Raw genomic sequence first — 21,208 nt, 5'->3', positions numbered from 1 at the left:
CAACTAGAGAACAGCATGAAAGTGCCTTTCCGTCTTAATGGAAATTGACCTTGCATGTTAATTAAAAATTCATAAGTGAATGTAGAATTTGTGCTGTACGATCAAATATACTTAATCACAATGTAATAAAGAACAAAAGGAAAATAAAATTGTCCCCAATTTGGCTGTTCTGGAAAATATAGAGCCAGATCCTCACGGCAGGGGAACTGCATGGCTCATCAAAGCATGAAGCCGGCTGAGTTACCCCAACCACAGATCTGGCTAGAAAGCAAAGGATAGAAGTCTAACTTGTTAGAAGCCAACTGCTAATTTTAAAACTGTTAGAATCAGTTTTTAGAAACAACTGCGAGTAACGTGCGACAGGTTGAGCATGAATAAAAGTAACATGAAGAAATAAATGATGGATATGAGCGGTTTTTTCATAGTAAGCGTTTAACACAATAAAAATGTTCAGTTTAATATACAATGAAAATAACATAAACGGTTCACTGCAGGAACTAACAGCTAAAGACACACGAAGCAGAAGCATTGCGCCCAATCCTCGAGTATCGAGCATCCTGAAGGTCGGTATGTGCCTTAACTCTAATCAAGTCAGTGGACGAGGGCCGCATTCCCAGAGGACAGATGGACTTGGGCCTTAACAGTAAAGGCTGAGTTACAGAACAAGCAAGACTAAACAAACAGCAGCAATCATAAATCTAGCATTAACAGCAGAAAAGGAAGCCAATGTAAACAACCTAAACGGTTACATAAACAATTATCGAGTTTAAATAAATAGGTGAATTTGCGACACAGCCTCAGTCCGAGCACTATCTATACGAGTAATCATATACCCGAGGGAAAAAAACAACTCAAGCAACAATTATCTCTGCACGTGGCCTGGCTCTTGAAAAAGCAGTTTAAGTGTCCAGTATTGTCACCGTGCTTAAAAACCTGAACATGATAAGTGAATAATCATTTGTCAGGAAGAAAGCTAAGTGCATGCCTCATAAAAACCAACAGACAACCCGCTCACAAATTGAGATAATAACATGTTGAATAAATGGTATAGTTAAAATGTATAGTTGCGTATGTCAATCATCCTGCATTCATACAGGCATCGACAAATATTTAATGTTAACATAGTGTGTGATGAATTAGATAAATTAAAGACCCTGAAAGGTGAACGTGCTCTTGCTCATTTCTTACATGGGAATTGGCTCTGAACAAAAAGCAGCTCCCTGCTGTTACCTGCTAAAGAAACAAAAATGACTGTAAAACCAGTTGTACTACGGCTGCCTAGGCTACAGACAAAATGAAGTAAAAAATGCACAGCAGAGTATTAGTGCTTATGAAATCCAGCAGAGCGTGCCTAGGATTCATAAAGAGCAGTAGAGGCCAAATGTGTGTGCTGATACGAAGAACACCTGATGACGGTTGTTTTACATCTCCTGAATTCTGTCATGGAACCCATGACGCCCGTGGTAAGAAGCAACCTCAAGGGGACCTGTCCATAATAGATTAAACAAAGAAATAAAAAGCGTCGGAATATATTTTGCTTCTCCTTTTGATTCTTGAAGCTAGGATACGAGCTCACGAAGTTACAGATGTGTAACATTCGCCTCAGAACTTCTTCTGACCAACCCTGCCTGTAGTGCTGTTAATGCCCTGAACCCATGAAGATGTAAGATCCCCTTAGTAAACTGGATGTTGCCTTTCCATATCCTTTAGAGAACCCCCGAAGTTCATACATAATGAAGCCTCAGGCAATGAGTTCCAAGGATGAACCTGTGTTGTGTAAACCAAGAGTTTCCCAGTTACCATACAAACCATCCTTCATGCCATGAATGTCCACCTCCTACCCCTACATCGTGATGAGTGAAGAGAGTAATGTAGAGTGCTAGCAATTTAATCTGTCGCATTCTAACTTTCTATGATTGCAACCTAGATGTCTTTAAACATTTGTATGTAGTTTAATCATAGAACAAGGAAGATTAAGGTTGGAGACTCAGAGGTCATCTAGTCCACTACCCCTCAAAACAGGACCAAGTCCACAAATCATCCCAGCAGGCGTGCTAACCAGGCCTTAACCCTTAAGATGGAGATTCGCACCTCCCTAGGAACCCATTCCAATGCTCACCACATCTAGTGAATATTTTTCTTAATATCCAACCTAGACCTCCCCCTGCACTGAGGCCATTGCTCCTTGTGCTGTTATCTTCCACACTGAGACAGCATAGCTCCATCCTCTGTTGAACGCCCTCAGGAGTTAGAGTGTGCGATCGAATCCCCTCACTCTTTCTTCTGCTGCAGACCTATTAATAAGCCGTCATGCAGCCCTCACAATAGTCATGGTCCCGACGCTAATATATTTCCATGCCCCCACTGCTGACTCCATGGTCCACATCCTTCAGTGAAGAGCAACTCATTGGCCTCACCATGCCATAGAGTGAATATATTCAACTTCCCTCAGATCGCTGCAGCTCCTATAAGCATGCCACCACATATCCTCCTTGGCAATAAGGCACCCTGTAACCATATCACTCGAGTTCTCTCGAACCCCAGGATCCTTCTGCAGAACTGGTGCTTAGCCAGTCAGTCCCCAGCCTGTAGCATTGCATGTTATTCTTCCATCCTAAGTGCAGGACTTTGCACTTGTTCTTGTTGAACCTCATCAGATTTCTTTTAGCCCAATCCTCCAATTTGTCTAGGTCACTCTGGACCCTATCCCTACCCGCCAACATTCTACCTCTCCCCCCCATTTAGTGTCATTTCTATATATTGAGGTTATGGCTTGTGAATACTTGCTCAGAGGAATGTTCAAACAGTGAATAATTGTTCAGTAATATACTCAATTTTTGCAAACAGGGGATATGGCCAAGATTTTTAAAAGTGACTAGTGACTTGAGGTGCCTCCATTTTGGGGTAGTCCATTTCAAACATTTTAGGAAAGCTGATATTTGAGCGTGTTCAGCACTTTCTGAAAATCAAGTACCTTTAAGGTGTCTCAAGTTGAACAAACAAAAACTAAGGCACCCAAAATCACTATTCACTTTAAAAAATCTTGGCCAACCCACACTGAGAATTCACTATAATCTGTGAGGGGAACAGAGTCAATTTTTTGGGCTGTGACTGATTGAAATCCATATATTTTTACATAGTTCAACAAGAATGATAACTTAATTGAATGAGTTTTTGGCTTAGTGAAGATATGATGGGGGTCTATAAAATCACAAATGGTATGGAGAAAGTGAATAGGAAATGACATTAAATGGTAGCAGGTTTAAAACTAACATAAGGAAGTACGTCTTCACACAACACACAGTCAACCTATGGAACTTGTTGCCAGGGGATGATGTGAAGGCCAAAAGTACAACTGAGTTCACAAAAGAATTAGGTAAGTTAATGGAGGATAGGTCCATCAGTGCATATTAGCCAAGTTAGTCAGGGATGCAACCTCATGATCGGGGTGTTCCTAAACCTAAGACTGCTGGAAACTGGCCCTGAATGTCAGGGGATGGATCACTCATTAATTGCTCTGTTCATTTTCCGCTGAAGCATGTGGCACCAGCCACAGTTCTCCGTCTATATGAAAACCAGATACAATGTAAGCAGTCATTTTAACTTTCTGTACACTGTATTTGCCATTTATATGAATCATGGATTGGAAAGCATGCCTCCTGAAGCAGTCAGATGTCCAGTAATTGACTATATCTTAATGCACAAAATAAAACCCAGGCTTTTGCTGTGAAGAACCTGTTAAATGTACCAAGCAGCACTGAATTACTGAGTAATTTTTGTGGCTTGGATCTAACTGAAATTGACTGAGGAGAGGTCTTTTGGAATAGATTTTCAATACAGGATGTTTGAGATATATTTTAGAAGGCCTCTGCAGGATATAAATGATTTCTCATATTTTTCATTCTTCGACTCTAAACAGGAATTCCACAGCAGTGAATGAAACAGATGTTAGAGCAATCACAGTACAATGTTGACATAAATGTCAGAATCTGGACATGGCCTTGGAAATTTAGAGGACGTTCTTTTTCAGTCAGTTGTGTTTAGAGCTTCTAGTGTGATTTTAAGTCTATATTACTTGCAGATATGAAAAAGAAACTCGTGAAGTGAATTCCAAAGTAACTACTATAGGTTCTTGAAATAATTAACAGCAACCTGTAAAAGCCAATATGATAGAGTCTTCAGGGTAAATGTACTTCAATACAGAATTGTCCATACCTTTAGGGGCATTTCTAAAGCTTTGATTTGCTGCAGGGATTCCATTGTTCTTTTTACAAGTGCTATAATAAAGACATAAAAGTTTGAATATATTCATCTTTAATTTCTAATTTAGAATTATTATATAGAAAGAAAATACCATGTTGTGTAATACTTTATTTATGTCATGCTGAATAAAGTCTTTATTCCTAGACTGAATACACATTTGACTATTCAAAAATTACTCAAATTGTTTTTGTATATCAAACAAACAAATAAAATGGAAATCCTTTTCTGCTGTGGAACAGTCCAGTTACTTTTAAATAAAACTCGTATTCAATTTCCATGAAATTAGCGAGTTTAGAGACAATTTTAAAAATATCTTCTCATATCTATAATATTTTCAATTAAAAATAATTATTTGAAGTTTGAAACTCAAGAAATATCAAAGCACAGCACCTCTAAGAGACATAGGTATATAGAGAATGTCTGATTGCTGTAGTTCAAAGTTGTATGAGTTGGCATTTCTTTCCTAAGTATGGTTAAATTTTAAATATGTGAAACTGGGTCTAAAACAGAACTAACAAAAACAATAATAAATTTTAGACAGACTGTGGCCTGGTCTACACTACGCGTTTAAACTGATTTTAGCAGTGTTAAACCTATTTAACGCTGTACCCGTCCATACTACGAGGCCCTTTATATCGATATAAAGGGCTCTTTAAATCGGTTTCTGTACTCCTCCCCGACGAGAGGAGTAGCGCTAAAATCGGTATTACCATATCGGATTAGGGTTAGTGTGGCCACAAATCGACGGTATTGGCCTCCGGGCGGTATCCCACAGTGCATCACTGTGACCGCTCTGGACAGCAATCTGAACTCGAATGCAGTGATTTAGAGGCTCCCATCTATCGCCCCACACTCCACAAGTTAGTAAAAAGGATCCCGATATGGCAGAGCTAAAAGCCATCCATTCTAGGAAGACCTATCACGTTCCCACGGAGGCACAACCTTTCGGAGCAGCAGCTGAATTACTTGCTTTTGCTATTGCAATCACAGCAAAACCCCCAGTAGATTTTCGCCACTTGGCCAAGAATAGACTTTCCCAAATCGTAACCAGTAGCTGTCTGTATGCAAGCTTCCAGAGGTCATTCCACTGCTTCTCCACTTGATGGGCTGTGCAGATCTTAGTATTAATGTTCAGGTGCATGTAACAGACGGGAACAGCCTTAATCACAAAAGTTTCCAATGAAAGAGGCCCTATGCTCGAAAGTTATTCGCCAGATGGCTCCACTGGAATGCGTCCTCATCACCTGCAAAACTATGCGGTACCTCACCATTCTGGCGTTCCCGGCCCTAAAATCAGAGTTCAATGGCTAAACCTCCCCATTAACACAGGATCTCCAAACGCGCAGATCCGAGCGGGTTTGTAGATAATTCTGTGTCCTAGTCCCACCGAGCATATCATCGTTGCCATATCACTTTAGATCACACTTAGACGTTCGACCTATCAATCGAGCGCTCGCCCATAGACCGCCGTCCTCCTCCTCGCCGCCTATTGCAGGCTCCCCGTTCACAGCATAATGCTTTAACACGAAACTACTTTCGAACGAGTGTTTGAACCCATAACTTCCACTTATGCGGTATCGATCTGAAGCAGGGTCCCATGCTTCCTGAGGCCTACGTTGCCGTTTGCACAGGTCATCACCAGGAAAACTAAAAGGCGCAAATTGTTGCTCTGCTTTTTCACCCGAAGGAGGGTGTAGGCGTTACGTCAGAACTCACCTGCGACAATAGATGTTGCGCATGCATCAGTGGCACTGGGCTCTCAACCCAAAGTTCAAGGGGTGTCGGGGAGACTGTCGTGGTGGAACAATGGGATAGCTATGGATATGCTACCCCACAGTGCAGAACGCTCACAGAAAATCGGATCGCAATAGCCTAGCTGCGTATGGGTCCCGGGATTGCTGCATTCAAAGAAACATCCTTATTTAATCTCGCTGTGGTTATCCTCAGCAGAGTGATATCGTTCATGGTAACACCTGGGTGAAATTCAGAATTAATTAAGAGACCAGAGATGCATTCCTACTGGGCTGTTTGCCTTTGCTTAAAAGAAAATGCCTTCCTTGCAGGGATGCCAAGCGCGGAGGGAAGGGCGCCGAGATGCAGCTTGAGGCTTTACTTCCTGCGCATTGTGCTAGGCACGAGGGACCTATCCTGCGGACCAGCACAACGCAAGCTGAGATCTGAGAGGGAGAAGAAGTGACTTAGCAGATCGAACCGCGTGCGCGAAAATACACTCACGCGGAGATGGTAGAGTAAAGCGATCATGACCTAGAGAAACTGGATGCGTAGGGTGGCCTCTGCTTGCTGCATGTTAACAGAAATGAAGCAGCACTGACGGGATTGCTTTGTATTTGGGAAGGAGGCACCTGTGTACATGAAGCTGCAGACTAGCCCCGAAAGACATGCACGCTTACCATGGCCCGCATGCAGAGCTGAATGTCCTGCTGCCCAGACCTGCGTCTGTGCAGATCTCTAACACCCAAGAGCAATTAGGCACTCAATATTAAGATGCAAAATTCGACTTATTAAGTGAAATTCACAATGGGCTATGTAAGGTGAATATGTCGTTCACTGTGAAAGAGTATATACCATTGCTTCTTACAAATGTATCTTTTTAAATATATTCCTCCCTTTTCCCCTCCCTCATGCAGCTGCACATTTTCCACCCAGCTTCTACTCCCATCCCGAAGCATACTCAGACTAAGGCGTAGGAAAAGACAAGCGAGACGAGCAAATGTTCTTCGGAAATCATTGAAGTAACGCCGCAATAAAAGAGTCATCGAATGAAGGAAACGTGGTACAAATTACAGGAAAGATGCCAGTAACGGGATGAAAGAGACTCTGAGATAAGGTTGGCAGAAGATCGAGGTGGAGCAGGAAGAATCCAGGCGTGAGAACGCTGAGCTGGCGTGTGATCAAAACGATGATCCTCCGACGTCTGGTGATCTCAGAAACAAGCGGCAAAGAGTGCGGCAGCCCCGTCGACCACCCCACCAAGCCCATGTTCATATCTCTCACCCAGACGTGTAAGAACGTGGGGAAGGCTGTCGCACCCGCTAACTCCACCCCGTTTGACAGTCCAACCAATAGCTGTCATTAAACATGAAAGTGTAACTGGCTTTTCTTCCTCCGATCCTGCCTCCGCCAAACCACACCCGGGAATACCCTGTCAGTTCTCTTAACCCTTTTTATAATGGACCTTTTGAATAAAGAATACAGTGATTCTTAAAACGATATGTGAACTTTTATTCTCAAGCAAGCTGAATCGAAAGGAAGGTGTTCCCTGACAGGGAACATAAGTCACCATCAAGGGGCGGTTCATTCAGGAAGGAAACTAACGCCAGCAAGTCACACCGTATCCCCTGCCCGTGGATGAAAACTCATTCCAAAGCTTCTCTGATCGCGCTAACCAATTCGGCGTGGTGTGCTCTTCTAATGCGCCCTGGTTGTTGGCGCCGCGTTAATCAGCGGCCCATGATGATTTGCCTGCAGCCACCACCCTGACCATAAAGTCTCTCCCTTTATCTTCCACAGAGATTGTCGGAGCACACAGCAAACAAGCAGAATACAAATGGACATTATTGGTTGGCTGAGGTAATGATGCGAGTCAGTAATGTGTGCACCAGCGCGCCTTTAAAAAGCAAAATGCAGATCTAACTACCCAGTTTTCTGCCACTTTGCTCAGCCGTGTAGTTGACCCTGCCTCCCGACTACTGGTCTCAGGCTGTTCTGTGATGGGCTTCAAATGAGCCATTGGCAATTCAAGGGAGGCTGTGGTCACCCAAGATAACTACAGGCATTTCAACATCCCCAACAGTTATTTTCTGGTCTGGGAAGTTAATTCCCTGCTGCCAGCATTTAAACAGGGGAGAGTGCGTCTGAAGACGCGACGTCAGACCCTTCTGGGCGGTATGAGAGTACTTCATCTAATCGGCCCCCCACAGTTAGGGTGTATTCTCGTATGCTCAGTTCAAATAGGCAATTCCACTATGACTGCACGTTCCTAGGTCAACACCTTTGTAGCAGCAGGCTGTATGATTGGTCTTGGCACTTGCATTCCTTGCAAGGACCCCGTAGATTCTTTCCCCTCCCAATTGATTCGCAAATACTGACCAGTAGCTGTTCGGTGTTGCAAGCTTCACAGGGGCTCATTGCACTCGCTTCTCTCACTGTGAGGCTGCTGTCTCTTGGTTTATGAGTGTTTTCAGGCGGGGGAAGAAGTCATCAAGTTCCATCAAGTGCCTTGATGCGAAAGTTTCGCAGCCACTGGGATCTTCCCACCTGCAAACTTATGCTGTGACCCGAGGTCTGCTGCTGTTTCGCCTGAGCTAACAGCAAATCAGAGTTCATGTAGAACCCGTATCTGGCCCAATTACCGCAGGACTCTCAATTTCGTGCTAGATGGCCTGACGAGTTTGAGTCATTCTGTCATGTCCTTCATCGATTCGTTGCCGCGCTGCCATCAGCTGCCGCCTCCTCTCGCCTGCTTACTGCAAGAGTCCCGGTTCAGCATAGACTGCGGGCACGCAGCGAGTGGTTTACAACGTCACACTTGCCGTATTTGTCTGAGCAGGGTCCATGTTGCTTTGCTTATGCGTTTTGACCCAGTTCACCGCCGAAACAAGGGCCGAATGTTGTCGCTTGCTTTTAACGAAGGGAGGGGTGAGGCTTTACCGAACACCATACTGGCAATGTTTTTGCTCCATAGGCACTGGGCTCTAACCAGAATTCAAGGGGCGGGGGAGATGAGGGAACTATGGGATCGATTTTGGGGAATAGCTACGCCACAGTGCACGCACCAGAACAGTCGACGATCGACGCTAGCCTCGGACCATGGACGCACACCATTGAATTAATGTGCTTAGTGTGGCCGTGTGCACTCGACTTTATACAATGTGTTTTACAAAACCGGTTTATGTAAAATCGGAATAATCCCGTAATGTAGACGTACCCTGTGTCTCTAAAGACTGAAGCTCTCTTATTTGATGAACCAAAGAGACCAGTGCCAGCTAAACAATCCTCCATGTGAAATACCTGGGCTGTTGCTGTTACCACCACCACAACTGTCTGTGCACAACACTGTCTTTAGTCTATGTCTTGTGAAATCCTAATCCGTGCTTAATCTTCTCTCTCTCAGAGGCCTGGTATATGCTACTGTGTTAGGTCAGTGTAAGGGTATGTCTACACTACCCCCCAGATAGGCAAGTAATGATCGATGTATCAGTGATTGATGTATCACATCTCGTCTAGATGTGATAAATTGATCCCAGAACATGCTCCCTGTCAAGTCTGGAACTCCACCAGGGCGAGAGGAGAAGCAGAGTCGATGAGGGAGCAGAGGCCATCGATCCTGTGCCGCGAGGACACGAAATAAGCCAATCTAAGTCAATCCAGGATACGTCGGCTTCAGCTACGCTATTCTCGTAGCTAACGTTGCGTATCATAGATTGACCCCTGCCCCCAGTGTAGACCAGGCCTTAGATAACCAAATTTGAATATTTTAATGAATGGCAAAACAATCTCTTGATTGGCTCCTGAAAGTAAGGCTAGGCGAGGCCCATGAATGGAGAAATATACTACTTATATACGCACACAAGGATCTGTGAATGTTAGGCCCTGTCTAGAGAATATGTGTCCCCCACGCTGAAATACAGCAATTGTCCAGTATGTGACATCACACACCATATGTCTCTGTCCAAACTATAGGAAAATCTACTTACTATATACCCTTTACAACAGTACATGCAGATCAAAAGACTCGAAATCATCAGCTGGCCAAAACTTATGAGGTGTACTATTACATTAGCCAAGCAAATTCAGTCCTTACCTCCTACAGCCCATATATCCCCAATAAAATTCCTTGGGGATGACATTATGTTGGGAACATATGCACATGGTAAGTGAAGATAATAATAATAATACCAAATTTTTATATACTTATTTCATCAGTAGACCCCAAAGGGAATCACAATCTTTAATGTATTTATTCTTCCAAAACCCTGTGAGAGAAGGAAATGCTATTAGATCCATTTTACACGAGACCCAGAGGCCCAGATTTTTAGAGGTGTTTACGCATTGCTGTGTTCAGTATCAGCATCTAACAGATTTAGGAGCCTAAATTTCATTTCCAAAAGAGATTTAGGCTTTTAGCAGTCTAAATCCCATCAATTGTCAATGAGACTTTGGTTTCTAAATGCCTAAATGCCCTTTGGAAATGAGATTTAGGCACCTAAAACAGTCAGGCATAGCACAGCAACACATAAATACCTTCAGAAATCTGTGCCAGAGAGGCTAAGTGACGTGCCTGAGGTCGTCTGTAGGGGAGCAGGGAATTGAAGCCATCTCTCAAACACTAGGCTAATGTCCTAACTACTGGACCATCCCTCCACAGGGTATAATGAACATCTAGCAGTCTTTGGGTATGGCTACACTTGCAACTTCAAAGCGCTGCCGCAGGAGCGCTCCCACGGCACCGCTTTGAAGTGCAAGTGTGGTCATGGCACCAGCGCTGGCAGAGAGGTCTGTTTTTTCACACCCCTGAGCAAGGGGTGTGTTTTTTCACACCCCTGAGCAAGAAAGTTGCAGCGCTGTAAAGCGCCAGTGTAGCCAATGCCCCTGATGCTTCTCAAAGCACTGACCATCAGTGAGTAGAGACATCATCCAGTGACATTCATCTTTGATCCTGTTATAAACTGTCATTTAACACCCTTACTATCTAGACCAATAAGTTTTTTTAACATGGGGGACCCATCTGACCCATTTATTGTGAGGAGTTACAATTCCCCTTTTATGTTGTGTGACGATGCAGTTCTGGTGGGACTCAACTGAGAGTGCCAATTCAGGAAAAATCGCTTAAAACAGGGTACTCACAGCCCAAGGCTGGGGTTTTTCCACCTTTAAGGGAAACCAAACCAGCCAGACAAAGAGGACTTTGGTCTAACCCCACTGGCTAACCACAAGTCACACAAGCAATTCCCTTAGACACTCCAGTTTTCTGGTATCACCACCAGTCCCACTTGTTCTGGAGATGAATGGTTATGAAAACCAATACCCCAATAAAAGAAAAAGGTTCTCTTAATCCCAAAGAATCAAACCCCAGATGCAGGTCAATATACAAATCAGATCTTACCCACAAATCACGCTGTTATAGATATATAGATGAGAGCTAGAATTGGTTAAATGGAATCAATTACATACAATACAGTAATGGCAAAGTTCTTGGTTCAGGCTTGTAGCAGTGATAGAATAACTGCAGGTTCAAATCAAGTCTCTGGAGTACATCCCCCGCTGGGATGGGTCATTCAGTCCTTTGCTACAAACTGAAGCTCTGAACAAAGTCCCTCCAGAGGTAAGAAGCAGGACTGAAAACAAGATGGAGATGAGGCATCAGCCTTTTATAGTTTTTTCCAGGTATAAGAACCTCTTTGTCCTTACTGTGAAAAATTACAGCAAAATGGAGTCTGGAGTCACATGGGAAAGTTCCTGCATACTTTGCTGAGTTACAAGGTGTATCTGCCTTCTCTCAATGGGTCAATTGTATAGCTGATGGTCCTTAATGGGCCATCAAGCAGGCTAGGCAGAGCTAACACCAACTTGTCTCCCAGAAGCATAGCATAAGTTTGAAGTATAGACAGTATAGAGCCAATATTCATAACTTCAACTACAAAATAACACATCATACAGACAGCATGATCATAACCAGCAACCTATAACCTGGTCTTAGACACCTTTTACATAAGATTTGGTGCCACTACAGGACCTTAGTTGCAACCATGTTCAATATGGTCCCAGATTATATCAATAACGTCACATGTTGGGATATCAATAGTGCTACATGTTCTGCTGCATTTTTCCATAGCTTGAAATATAATTTATGTGGACAGTATGACAAACAAGACCTACATGTAATGAAAAAAAGCAGCCATATATCTTCTGAACACAAATGTCAGGTATGCAAGAACTCACTGCTCTTTGCACTACAATATTATTTTTAAACAGCAAGTCTTGTGGTTATTTTGACAAATATTTATAATCCTATATATCCTGCACTCATCTGGGATGAAGATCAGTGGAGGAATGTTCAGAAGCACTTGAATGAGTTAGGAGCTCACATGTGTTGACTTTCACTGATTTTCAGAAACTCCCACTTTTCATCTGTTACTTTGGTTAGTGGGCCCTTACAATGGTGTTTCCCAAGCAGTGTGCCATCAGGTCTGAACAGGTGTGCTGCAGAATTTCTTTAAAAACTACATGTGAGAACAAAAACCCCTTCCCTTGTATTTTAATCAGTGTCAGATCTAGATCACATTCTGTACTTTTGCTCTCTGGGACAATACCCCTTTCAAGTATTATGCATGCATCACATTCCATTCCTTAAAAGAGATTAAGATAGCAAGTTTGAGTCCTGCAGAGTCGGGGTTGGGAAGAGAGAAGGAAGGGGGGAAAGCTGCTTTCTGACTGGTCATCTGCCCCACTTCCTCCAGGGGTAGAGCAACCAATCAGAACTTAATCTACCTCTCCTCTCCCCTCTCCTCCAGTGAGCAACCAGTCAGCTCATCTACCTGTCCCCTTCTCTCCAGCAACTGCTGGCTGGGTGTTGGAGGGAAGAGCCCCTGGAGCCACCGCCCCAAGCCTGGAAGGAGTGCAGGGTTCTTGCTGGAGTCCTCCAGGGCTGGGAATGGGGAAGAACCCCAGGAGGGGCTGAACTCCAGGGTGAGGTCGGGGTGTGAGGTGGGGGAGCTGGGAGGCAGAACTGGGGACTTGTTGGTGTGAATGAGTGAATTGACTGAAAATTCTTGTCACAGTCCGCACAATAAAGTTAATGTATTCTACACAGTATTCTTGCCGGCAAGTTAAAGAAGTATGGGCTGGATGATTGGACTGTAAGGTGGCTAGAAAGCTGGCTAGATCGTCGGGCTCAACGGGTAGTGATCAACGGCTCCATGTGTAGTTGGCTGCCAGTTTCAAGCAGAGTGCCCCAAGGGTTGGTCCTGGGGCCGGTTTTGTTCAATATCTTCATTAATAATCTGGAGGATGGCGTGGATTGCACCCACAGCAAGTTTGCAGATGACACTAAATTGGGAGGATTGTTGGGGTGGGGGTGTGGGGTAAGATATGCTGAAAGGTAGGAATAGGAACAGAAGACCTAGATAATTAGAGGACTGGGCCAAAAGAACCTGATGAGGTTCAACAAGGAAAAGTGCAGAGTCCCTGCACTTAGGACGAAAGAATCCCATTCACTGTTACAGACTAGGACCAATGGCTAAGAAGCAGTTTTTGCAGAAAAGACCTAGGGGTTACAGTGGACGAGAGCTGGATATGAGTCAACAGTGTGCCCTTGTTGCCAAGAAGGCTAATGGCATTCTGGGCTGTATCAGTAGGGCATTGCTAGCAGATCGAGGGATGTTGATCATTCCCTCTATTCAACATTGGTGAGGCCTCATCTGGAGTACTGTGTCCAGTTTTGGGCCCCACACTAACAAGAAGGATGTGGAAAAATGGTAAAGCGTCCAGCGAGGGCAAGCAAAAAATTGATTAGGAGGCTGGAGCACATGACTTGTGAGGAGAGGCTGAGGGAACTGGGATTGTTTAGTCTGCAGAAGAGACAAATGAGGGGGGATTTGATAGCTGCTTTCAACTACCTGAAAGAGGGTTCCAAAGAGGATGGATCTAGCCTGTTCTCAGTGGTACCTGATGACAGAAGAAGGAGTAATGGTCTCAAGTTGCAGTGGGGGCGGTTTAGGTTGGATATTAGGAAAAACTTTTTCACTCAGAGTGGTGAAGCACTGGAATGGGTTACCTAGGGAGGTGATGGACTCTCCTTCCTTAGAGGTTTTTAAGGTCACACCACCTCCTGCATCCCACCCCCTGCCCTGAAGCCCCCTTTTACACCCCATATCCCTCCTGCTCCCCAAGCCCTTGCCCTGAACCCCTTCCTGCACACCGCGCTCCCTCCTGCACCCTAACCACCTGCCCAGGCCTACATTCATGGCCCTGCATGCAATTTCCCCACCCAAATGTGGACCTCAGGCCAAAAAGTTTGCCCACTCTGCTCAGTAACTGTATTGTACAGACTGTGAATAGTAAGGGTAGTAAATAGCTTAAATCCAGGCGATAAGAGGGTGAGTCCATTTGGAGACAATACGGTAGTGGGTCTCAAAATAATTAAAGGTATCAAGGTATGCCGCAGCAGGGAAGAAGCACTGCCTTAAAATGACTGGAAAACATTAGAAGGAGATGGATTCTCACCAGTGCAAACAAATCAGTGGTGGTTTCCTTAGTATTTAACACAGAAGATAAACACTTAGGAATTCAGTGCTCATTCTCTGCGATAATGAAATCTTGACCATGCCTATTCTGCTTTCATGATCAGCTACAAGGTGAAGGTAAACTTTATTATTGTTGTTCAAACAAGCTACTGTTAATGTACTGTGACATTATCAGAATTAGTGTGTAACAACGACAATGTTTCATGGCTACAAGTGCAATGACATTGACTGCTATAAATTTGAGAAAGTTTATATTATTCCTGTTTTTCTATCTAAACTATAGGCTGAATACTAATGGCTTCCAGACTTTTATAGAAGTACCTGTTAAAATAAACAGTCTGCTTTACCTAGAGAGAGTCCTTTCCCCAGATTTTCTGGGACAGCTTATTTTACAAAGGATGCCTTGACTGCTTTTGGAACAGTGACACTTAAGGACCTGTTCTGTTACCATGGAGAGGTTTAATATGACTTTAAGGAATTTGAGTGGAAATGGCGCTAAGGAACTATCAGTATAATCCTACCCCACTGAAATCACTGAATATTACAGTGGGGCCAGGATTTCAGCCTAAGTTTATATAAGAGAGTATCAGATTTAACACCATTATTACATCTCTTGCTGTGATGCAAATATAACATTTCGTGCATTGATGTTATTTACTTTTACTCTCTGAGATAGGGCCAATAACTACTTTACAGGCCTCAAAATCAACCCCTAAATGAGATAGATTTGGAACTGGTATCAAAGACATTTCTCCATATTTACTATGTATCCCAGATCTTGAAAATAATGAATCTGTCATTTATTGCTTTCTATGCTTGTAGAAGACATGGTTGCCTGAGTAGTAATATAAAAAATTGAAGGAATTGATATGAATCTAAATCCGCTGATATCTGGGGATTTTCTGAAGAACAATCAGTTCCAAAACCATTTACAGATGTGGGTTATATTTTTAGAGCCCTACATAGATACAAAAATTTGGATCTGCATCCTCAATAATTGACTTGTATTCTACCTACAATCTGCGCTCCACCTTTATATGTATCCGCATCTGGACCTGTACCCACATCAGCACCCTATCTTACTGGGCCTCTTAGGAGGAGCATTTGTGCGCATGAATGTGTACTATAGAAGAAAGCTATAAGGCTTAATAAAAGGGCACACTATTATTGTTGTTATTACTATTTTAAACATCAATCTTATTATATAACATGCATCAGAACAAATAGCCTTTTACATAAAAATAATAAACGTCTCAAGTCAATAATGCTCAAAATTACAAACTGAACTATAAAATAAAAAACTTGGACGGTGCCAATTTGGCATAAAAGGCTGAAAAGGGACAGTGATGGTTGCTCTTGTGCATATGCCACTTCCTTGAAGGGTTGCAGGAACTCTATTAAGATGCTCAATGAGCTGAGTATACCCCTCTTCCGTCAAAATTTCATATATTCTGTCCTATTGCTCCTTGATTATCTTAAACATGAGTAGTTTGCTGTTCCATCATGTTTCAACATCTTCTTTCAGAGACTTCTGCAGTCTGCTTTGAAGTCCAGATCTCCTGAAGTAATTAATAAGACTTTGGCTTGTGTGGATCAGTTCAGTTAGTGCTTCCTCTTTCTGGTTTCCCAGTTTGGTAGTGTATTCAAGTACAGTATTTATAATGTGTGCCGAGCAGCTTACTTAAAAGGTTCTTTGGAGTATTTTCCCGCTGTCAAATTGAGTCACACAAAGCACCTGCTCCACGATTCCCAACTGCTGTGGGTCTGTGTAATGAACAGTTACTCTCAGATAGGCAACCTTTCTATAATTGTCCATCCACAGATCAAGGGTGATGTTGTGGAATGTGGTATTAGCTCATGTGCATCCATTTGGCACTCATGTTAATCAAAGATTGAGAATATGCAAGGAATCCCTCACCGCTGACTACCTTGAAAGGTCTTATGTCTGTTGTTGAAGTTTGTAGCAATTCCTGAGTCAAGGTTCTCTTCATGTTTGTCTGATAACGATACATTTCTTGATGAATATCTTCAGCAAACTGGATCCCAGTTCCAGACTACATTTATGTTTAAGTGAGTCTGAAGTACCAGTTTTATGGCTAGTAAAAGCACAGACTTTTTTGCATGCGACACATCCAGCCACAGTATCTCCATTTTCATGAATAAGTAATCTGAATGTATTTCAAATTGGTGATTTGCCTTTCTATTTCCCTTCAAACGGTATGCACCAGCACTTAATTTCTTTTGAATTTCTTTCTTCATTGGCTTTTCAAATACAGAGTTTGGAATCTTTTCTGGAGGCAACTGGCAAAGAAGTGCAGAGAGGTGACGCAGTGATGATTTCAATTTTCGCTGATGAACTGCCAACGTGATATAAAAGCAAAGTAAACTTTCGCTGGTATTACCTGAATCTGAATAATTATATCCACATCTGATCTGCGATCTGCAAAGATGGCAAACAATACAAACGCATCTGCATCCGCAGGTGCAGGTATCTGCGAATATAAAAGTGGATATCTGCAGATTTGCAAGGCTGTATATATTTTATTGCTATCTGATAAAGATCATGCCTTGTAATTATGTTAGAATGCCAAATAATTTTTGAAATTAGAGGAAAAAGAAGAAAGATATGAATTTGAAGTGGCACCATTAAAGGATTCTTCCTGCTAGTACCCTGTAATCCAGATTCTGAGATAGAAAAGACAATATAGCAATTGATGCATCTTAAAAACAAACAAAAAATCCCAACTCTGTTGCAAAAGAAATTAAATCTTGTACTTTTTAAATCCTCCTTAAATTCTTGTGCATGGAGACTTTTTAAAACTCAATACGCCTAATCATAATCTCTCTAGAAGCACAGGAGGAGTATATGGCAGCAGTTAGGAGTTTACAAGAGGTACCACACTTCATGTCAGAGGTGTGGACAGTAGTTCCTGCAAGGTCAGTGAATCCTTTATGAGAAATGAGGGGCAGGGGGAGTTTTTGTTTGTTTGTTTGTTTTTAAACAGAAAGCTGATGGAGGATCAATTTTAGGCACCAATCTCCAAGATATGAATTCTGATTTAGAAAGTCTAACAGACATAACATGGTTAGCATCCAATTTCATTCCCTTGGTATATTCTCACTGATAAGAAGTGCTTTTCATTATTTCCTGTTTTAAAACATTGCTTTCTTTCCCAACCATCCTTTATAGTTAGACAAGTTCAGAGAGTTAGCTGAAAGTTCTGATGTCATTGTATCAAAAACTTTGGCTTCTGAGAAGTCGAGAGATATCTGTTGAATCTGACATGGCACTTTCTTCCTTAGTGAGGTCTGAGGAATTATAACTATCTGCTCATTCTCCATTTGGTCTTGGAGGAAATACAGAAGCCAGTGGAGATGAGGAGGAGATTATTATTGAATCTAATTCCATAATGGTTACATGTGAAGCTGCTTCTTTTTCTTTCCCTTAGATCAAGCGAAAGCCCTGATCTGGTGCTGAGCCGCAGACCCTTTTTACAAAGAGCTGTATGCCACACTTGGTGGAGACACCACCAGCACACTGCAGACCATCCTGGATACCTTGGAGAAATCCTGACAGATACCCCTGCCATGAACAGTGAGAAGGAGGGTGGGGGAGATGTTGTGGGCGAGGTAGGGTCTAGCCATACCATGAACCAGAAGTTGTTTGAGACTCCAGCACAATCTAGGCTTAGGAAACCACCTCTGGCTTCAGTGACAAAGAATATTAATACTTTAGTCTCTCACCTGTGGAGACATGAATGAGGTTACATCTGAAAATGAGTCTGGTGGCCTTGTCTAAATCCTCAATATGCATCTGTTAACATCATGATATTAAAAACACTCTACAATTTCACACAATCATCAACCTTTGAACAGTAGAGATTCAGGACTCGGATGACATGGGTGTTGCTAGTCAGCAAAGAGGTACACTGTGGAAGAAACTCGCACAATCTTAAAAGCGTTATTCACTGCAACTGCCTAGATTTAGTGCCATTAGTCCTTCACTTTTATGATCATTGAGATCATTTCACATTTTAGAAAATATTTAACAATTTAATAGTTTTCTTCCTGTTTTTAGTGAAAAAATTATATTCTTATTAGTTATACTGAGATAATTTAAGACTATTCTGTACACAATGAGCCAAATTCTTCTTTCAGTCATACTTGATATAACTCCATTGATCTTACTGGAGTTATTACAGATTCACACTAGCGTAACAAAGATCAGAATTTGACCCAATAAAAACAGAATGGTGGTAGGTCTGGGTGATAGATATATTTTTTTATCTTAATTGGAATAATTTTACTGCTAATGAAAACAGGCCTAAAATAAAGTAGGAAAGGTCTGTACGTTTCCCCATAGATCTGGGCAAATGACTGCATTACTGTGTGTAACTCTGAAACTCTCGTATCTCAGTCATTGTCCTCTTCTGTAATCTGTGCTGAATGATATAGTGGTTTTATAATTTCAACCAGATTTGAACTCCTGTATTCAGAGGTCAAACACTAATACATTAACCTAATCCATTACATTGCCCCCAAAAAGTGAGCTTAAATATTTCTCATGTTCTTTGCTTTGATTAGGTGGACAGTCTCTGTTCTCCTTGTGAACTAATACTCATAAGGGGAATCATGATGAAGTGAGACTCATAAAGCAAATTACATTGTTTAAATTAACACAACAGAGAAAGGTTAACTTCATTTTTATTTGGGAGGCTTAGGTTACAGTGGAAAATATTTCTTCTGCCAATTAGTAGAAACAATTCATGACCTTATACTAATTATCTTAGCCAAGGGTATTGTTCAGCTTCAAACTAGATTGAAGATTGTGAACAAACATTTAGTGCCTCACAGAAATAATTTCACCATGCCTCATTGGAGAAGAGACCCTGCAGCCTCATGAGTGCCCTTCTTGGCTAGCTAAATCTGAACCAGATGCAGAAGCAATCTCTAGGTTAGGAAACAATGCTTGGAAGTATGCCAGGTTACAGGATACAAATTTTTAGGCAGGAACTCAACTGATCCTTAGCCTGGAAGATCCATCATAACATTCTCAGCATAAAAAAAGCAGAAAAAAACCAGGAAACTAATAGGCACTAACTACATTAAGGAGTTCAGTATTTCCTTTGCATTGAGTCAACCTTATTATTTAACCTGGTATTTCTTGGAAATTTCAACCATTTTTGTTCATTTCTTCTATTTAAATCACTGCTTTCAGACTTATTTTCTCACTTTTCTTTTCAGGTCTTCTGAACCATTATAGAAATGGTTACTATTTTACTGTTTTTAGGCTCCACTCTGTTTTTATTTTTCTTCTCGGTGTTCGTTCATTCAAATCAGTGGGTGTTTTGATTAATTCCAGATAAGCTGCTGTATATAAGATTTTGTATATCACATAGACGGTGTTGGAAAAATCTCAGAAAAGTCTGCACTGTACATGTTTTGTAAATCATGAAGGGAAATATGGTTCCTGCTCTTTTGCTAAGTTTTTATACTCACAGATTGAAAGTATTCTTATAAGAAAAGAAATGAAAAAACGTTTTAGACTGTACTAACCTGAAAACTCCTGAATTTGAGAATCTTCCACTTCAAACAACAATTCATCATGAATTTGGGCAACAAACCTGAAAAAAAAAAAGAAAAAAAATGGAGCCTTTAGATTTCATTATTATTATGCTCCTGTCTTAGCACAAAGGAATTCAATTCACATTGTCATATAACTGTTGCCATGTGCTAGATGCCAACATTAAATTGAATGCAATCATTCCTAGAAAGTAAATGCATCCTTTACTAAATGAGGAAGACAAGTTTTTTGTTTTGTTTCCTTAGTTACTTTTCTGAAATATATGGGCCAGGCCCATACTACAAACTTTTGCCAGCATAACTATGTTGTTCAGTGGTCATATCTACACAACAAACTTTGCTCAATGCTAGTTGCATTGGCACGAAGCTGCCACTGTTAGTATATCACTTATGTGCATGAACATGTGGTTCCTTGTGTTGGCACTGCTGTAATCATAGATTATTAGGGTTGGAAGGGACCTCAGGAGATCATCTAGTCCAATCCCCTGCTCAAACCAGGACCAATCCCCAACTGGCCCCCTCAAGGATTTAACTCACAACCCTGGGTTTAGCAGGCTAATGCTCAAACCACTGAGCTATCCCTCCACCCTGACACAGAAGCGTCTGTGTCATGAGTAGGTATCCCAGTATGCAACTCACAGTCCAGTGCACTGTCTTCTGGGAAACAGTGGCCATGCATGATGGGGCAGAAATGAGTCACACAGCAAGGGCTCAAGTTTCCATCTGCAACTTTCTCAATCTCATAATCTTCATGTCTTTTTTTAAAATCCCACAAACTCATGCAGCATGATGATTTTGTGGAGGACATATTGCTGTAGGACATAGTGAAAACCAGTTCAAGGTTGTTGGTGGTATTCATGGAGCAGCGCAGATAAGCGAGCACCACTTCTGGGTCTGAGAAATGTACATTGATTGGTGGAATCATCATAATGCAGGTTTGGGATGTTGAGCAGTGGCTGAAGAACATTTAGATGTGAAAGGCCACATTCCTGGATCTTTGTGTGAACCTCATCCCAGCACTGGGACCAAAATGAGAGTTGCACTAACAGTGGCGCTCACACTATGGAAACTTGCAACGCCAAACTGCTGTTGGTCAA

The 21,208-nt window shown here is 42.1% G+C and overlaps 1 protein-coding gene across 1 annotated transcript in view; it reads right to left on the bottom strand.

The window, feature by feature from the left end:
- Positions 1 to 3,501: 3,501 nt before the first annotated feature.
- POLN (DNA polymerase nu) overlaps positions 3,502 to 21,208 on the bottom strand; it is a 215,930-nt gene continuing 198,223 nt past the window's right edge. Inside the window, exons 20-22 of the mRNA XM_075066754.1 lie at positions 20,085 to 20,152; positions 4,216 to 4,277; positions 3,502 to 3,564 (exon numbers count right to left, since the gene is read on the bottom strand). Of these exons, the coding sequence (XP_074922855.1) occupies positions 3,502 to 3,564; positions 4,216 to 4,277; positions 20,085 to 20,152 (193 nt within the window). The remainder of the gene's footprint in view (positions 3,565 to 4,215; positions 4,278 to 20,084; positions 20,153 to 21,208) is intronic.

This window comes from Chelonoidis abingdonii, chromosome 5, assembly GCF_003597395.2.
Source record: "Chelonoidis abingdonii isolate Lonesome George chromosome 5, CheloAbing_2.0, whole genome shotgun sequence".
Classification (NCBI taxonomy): Eukaryota; Metazoa; Chordata; order Testudines; family Testudinidae; genus Chelonoidis; species Chelonoidis abingdonii.
The sequence above is the reverse complement of the archived record's forward strand: the minus strand, read 5'-3'. Positions and strand labels throughout refer to the sequence as shown.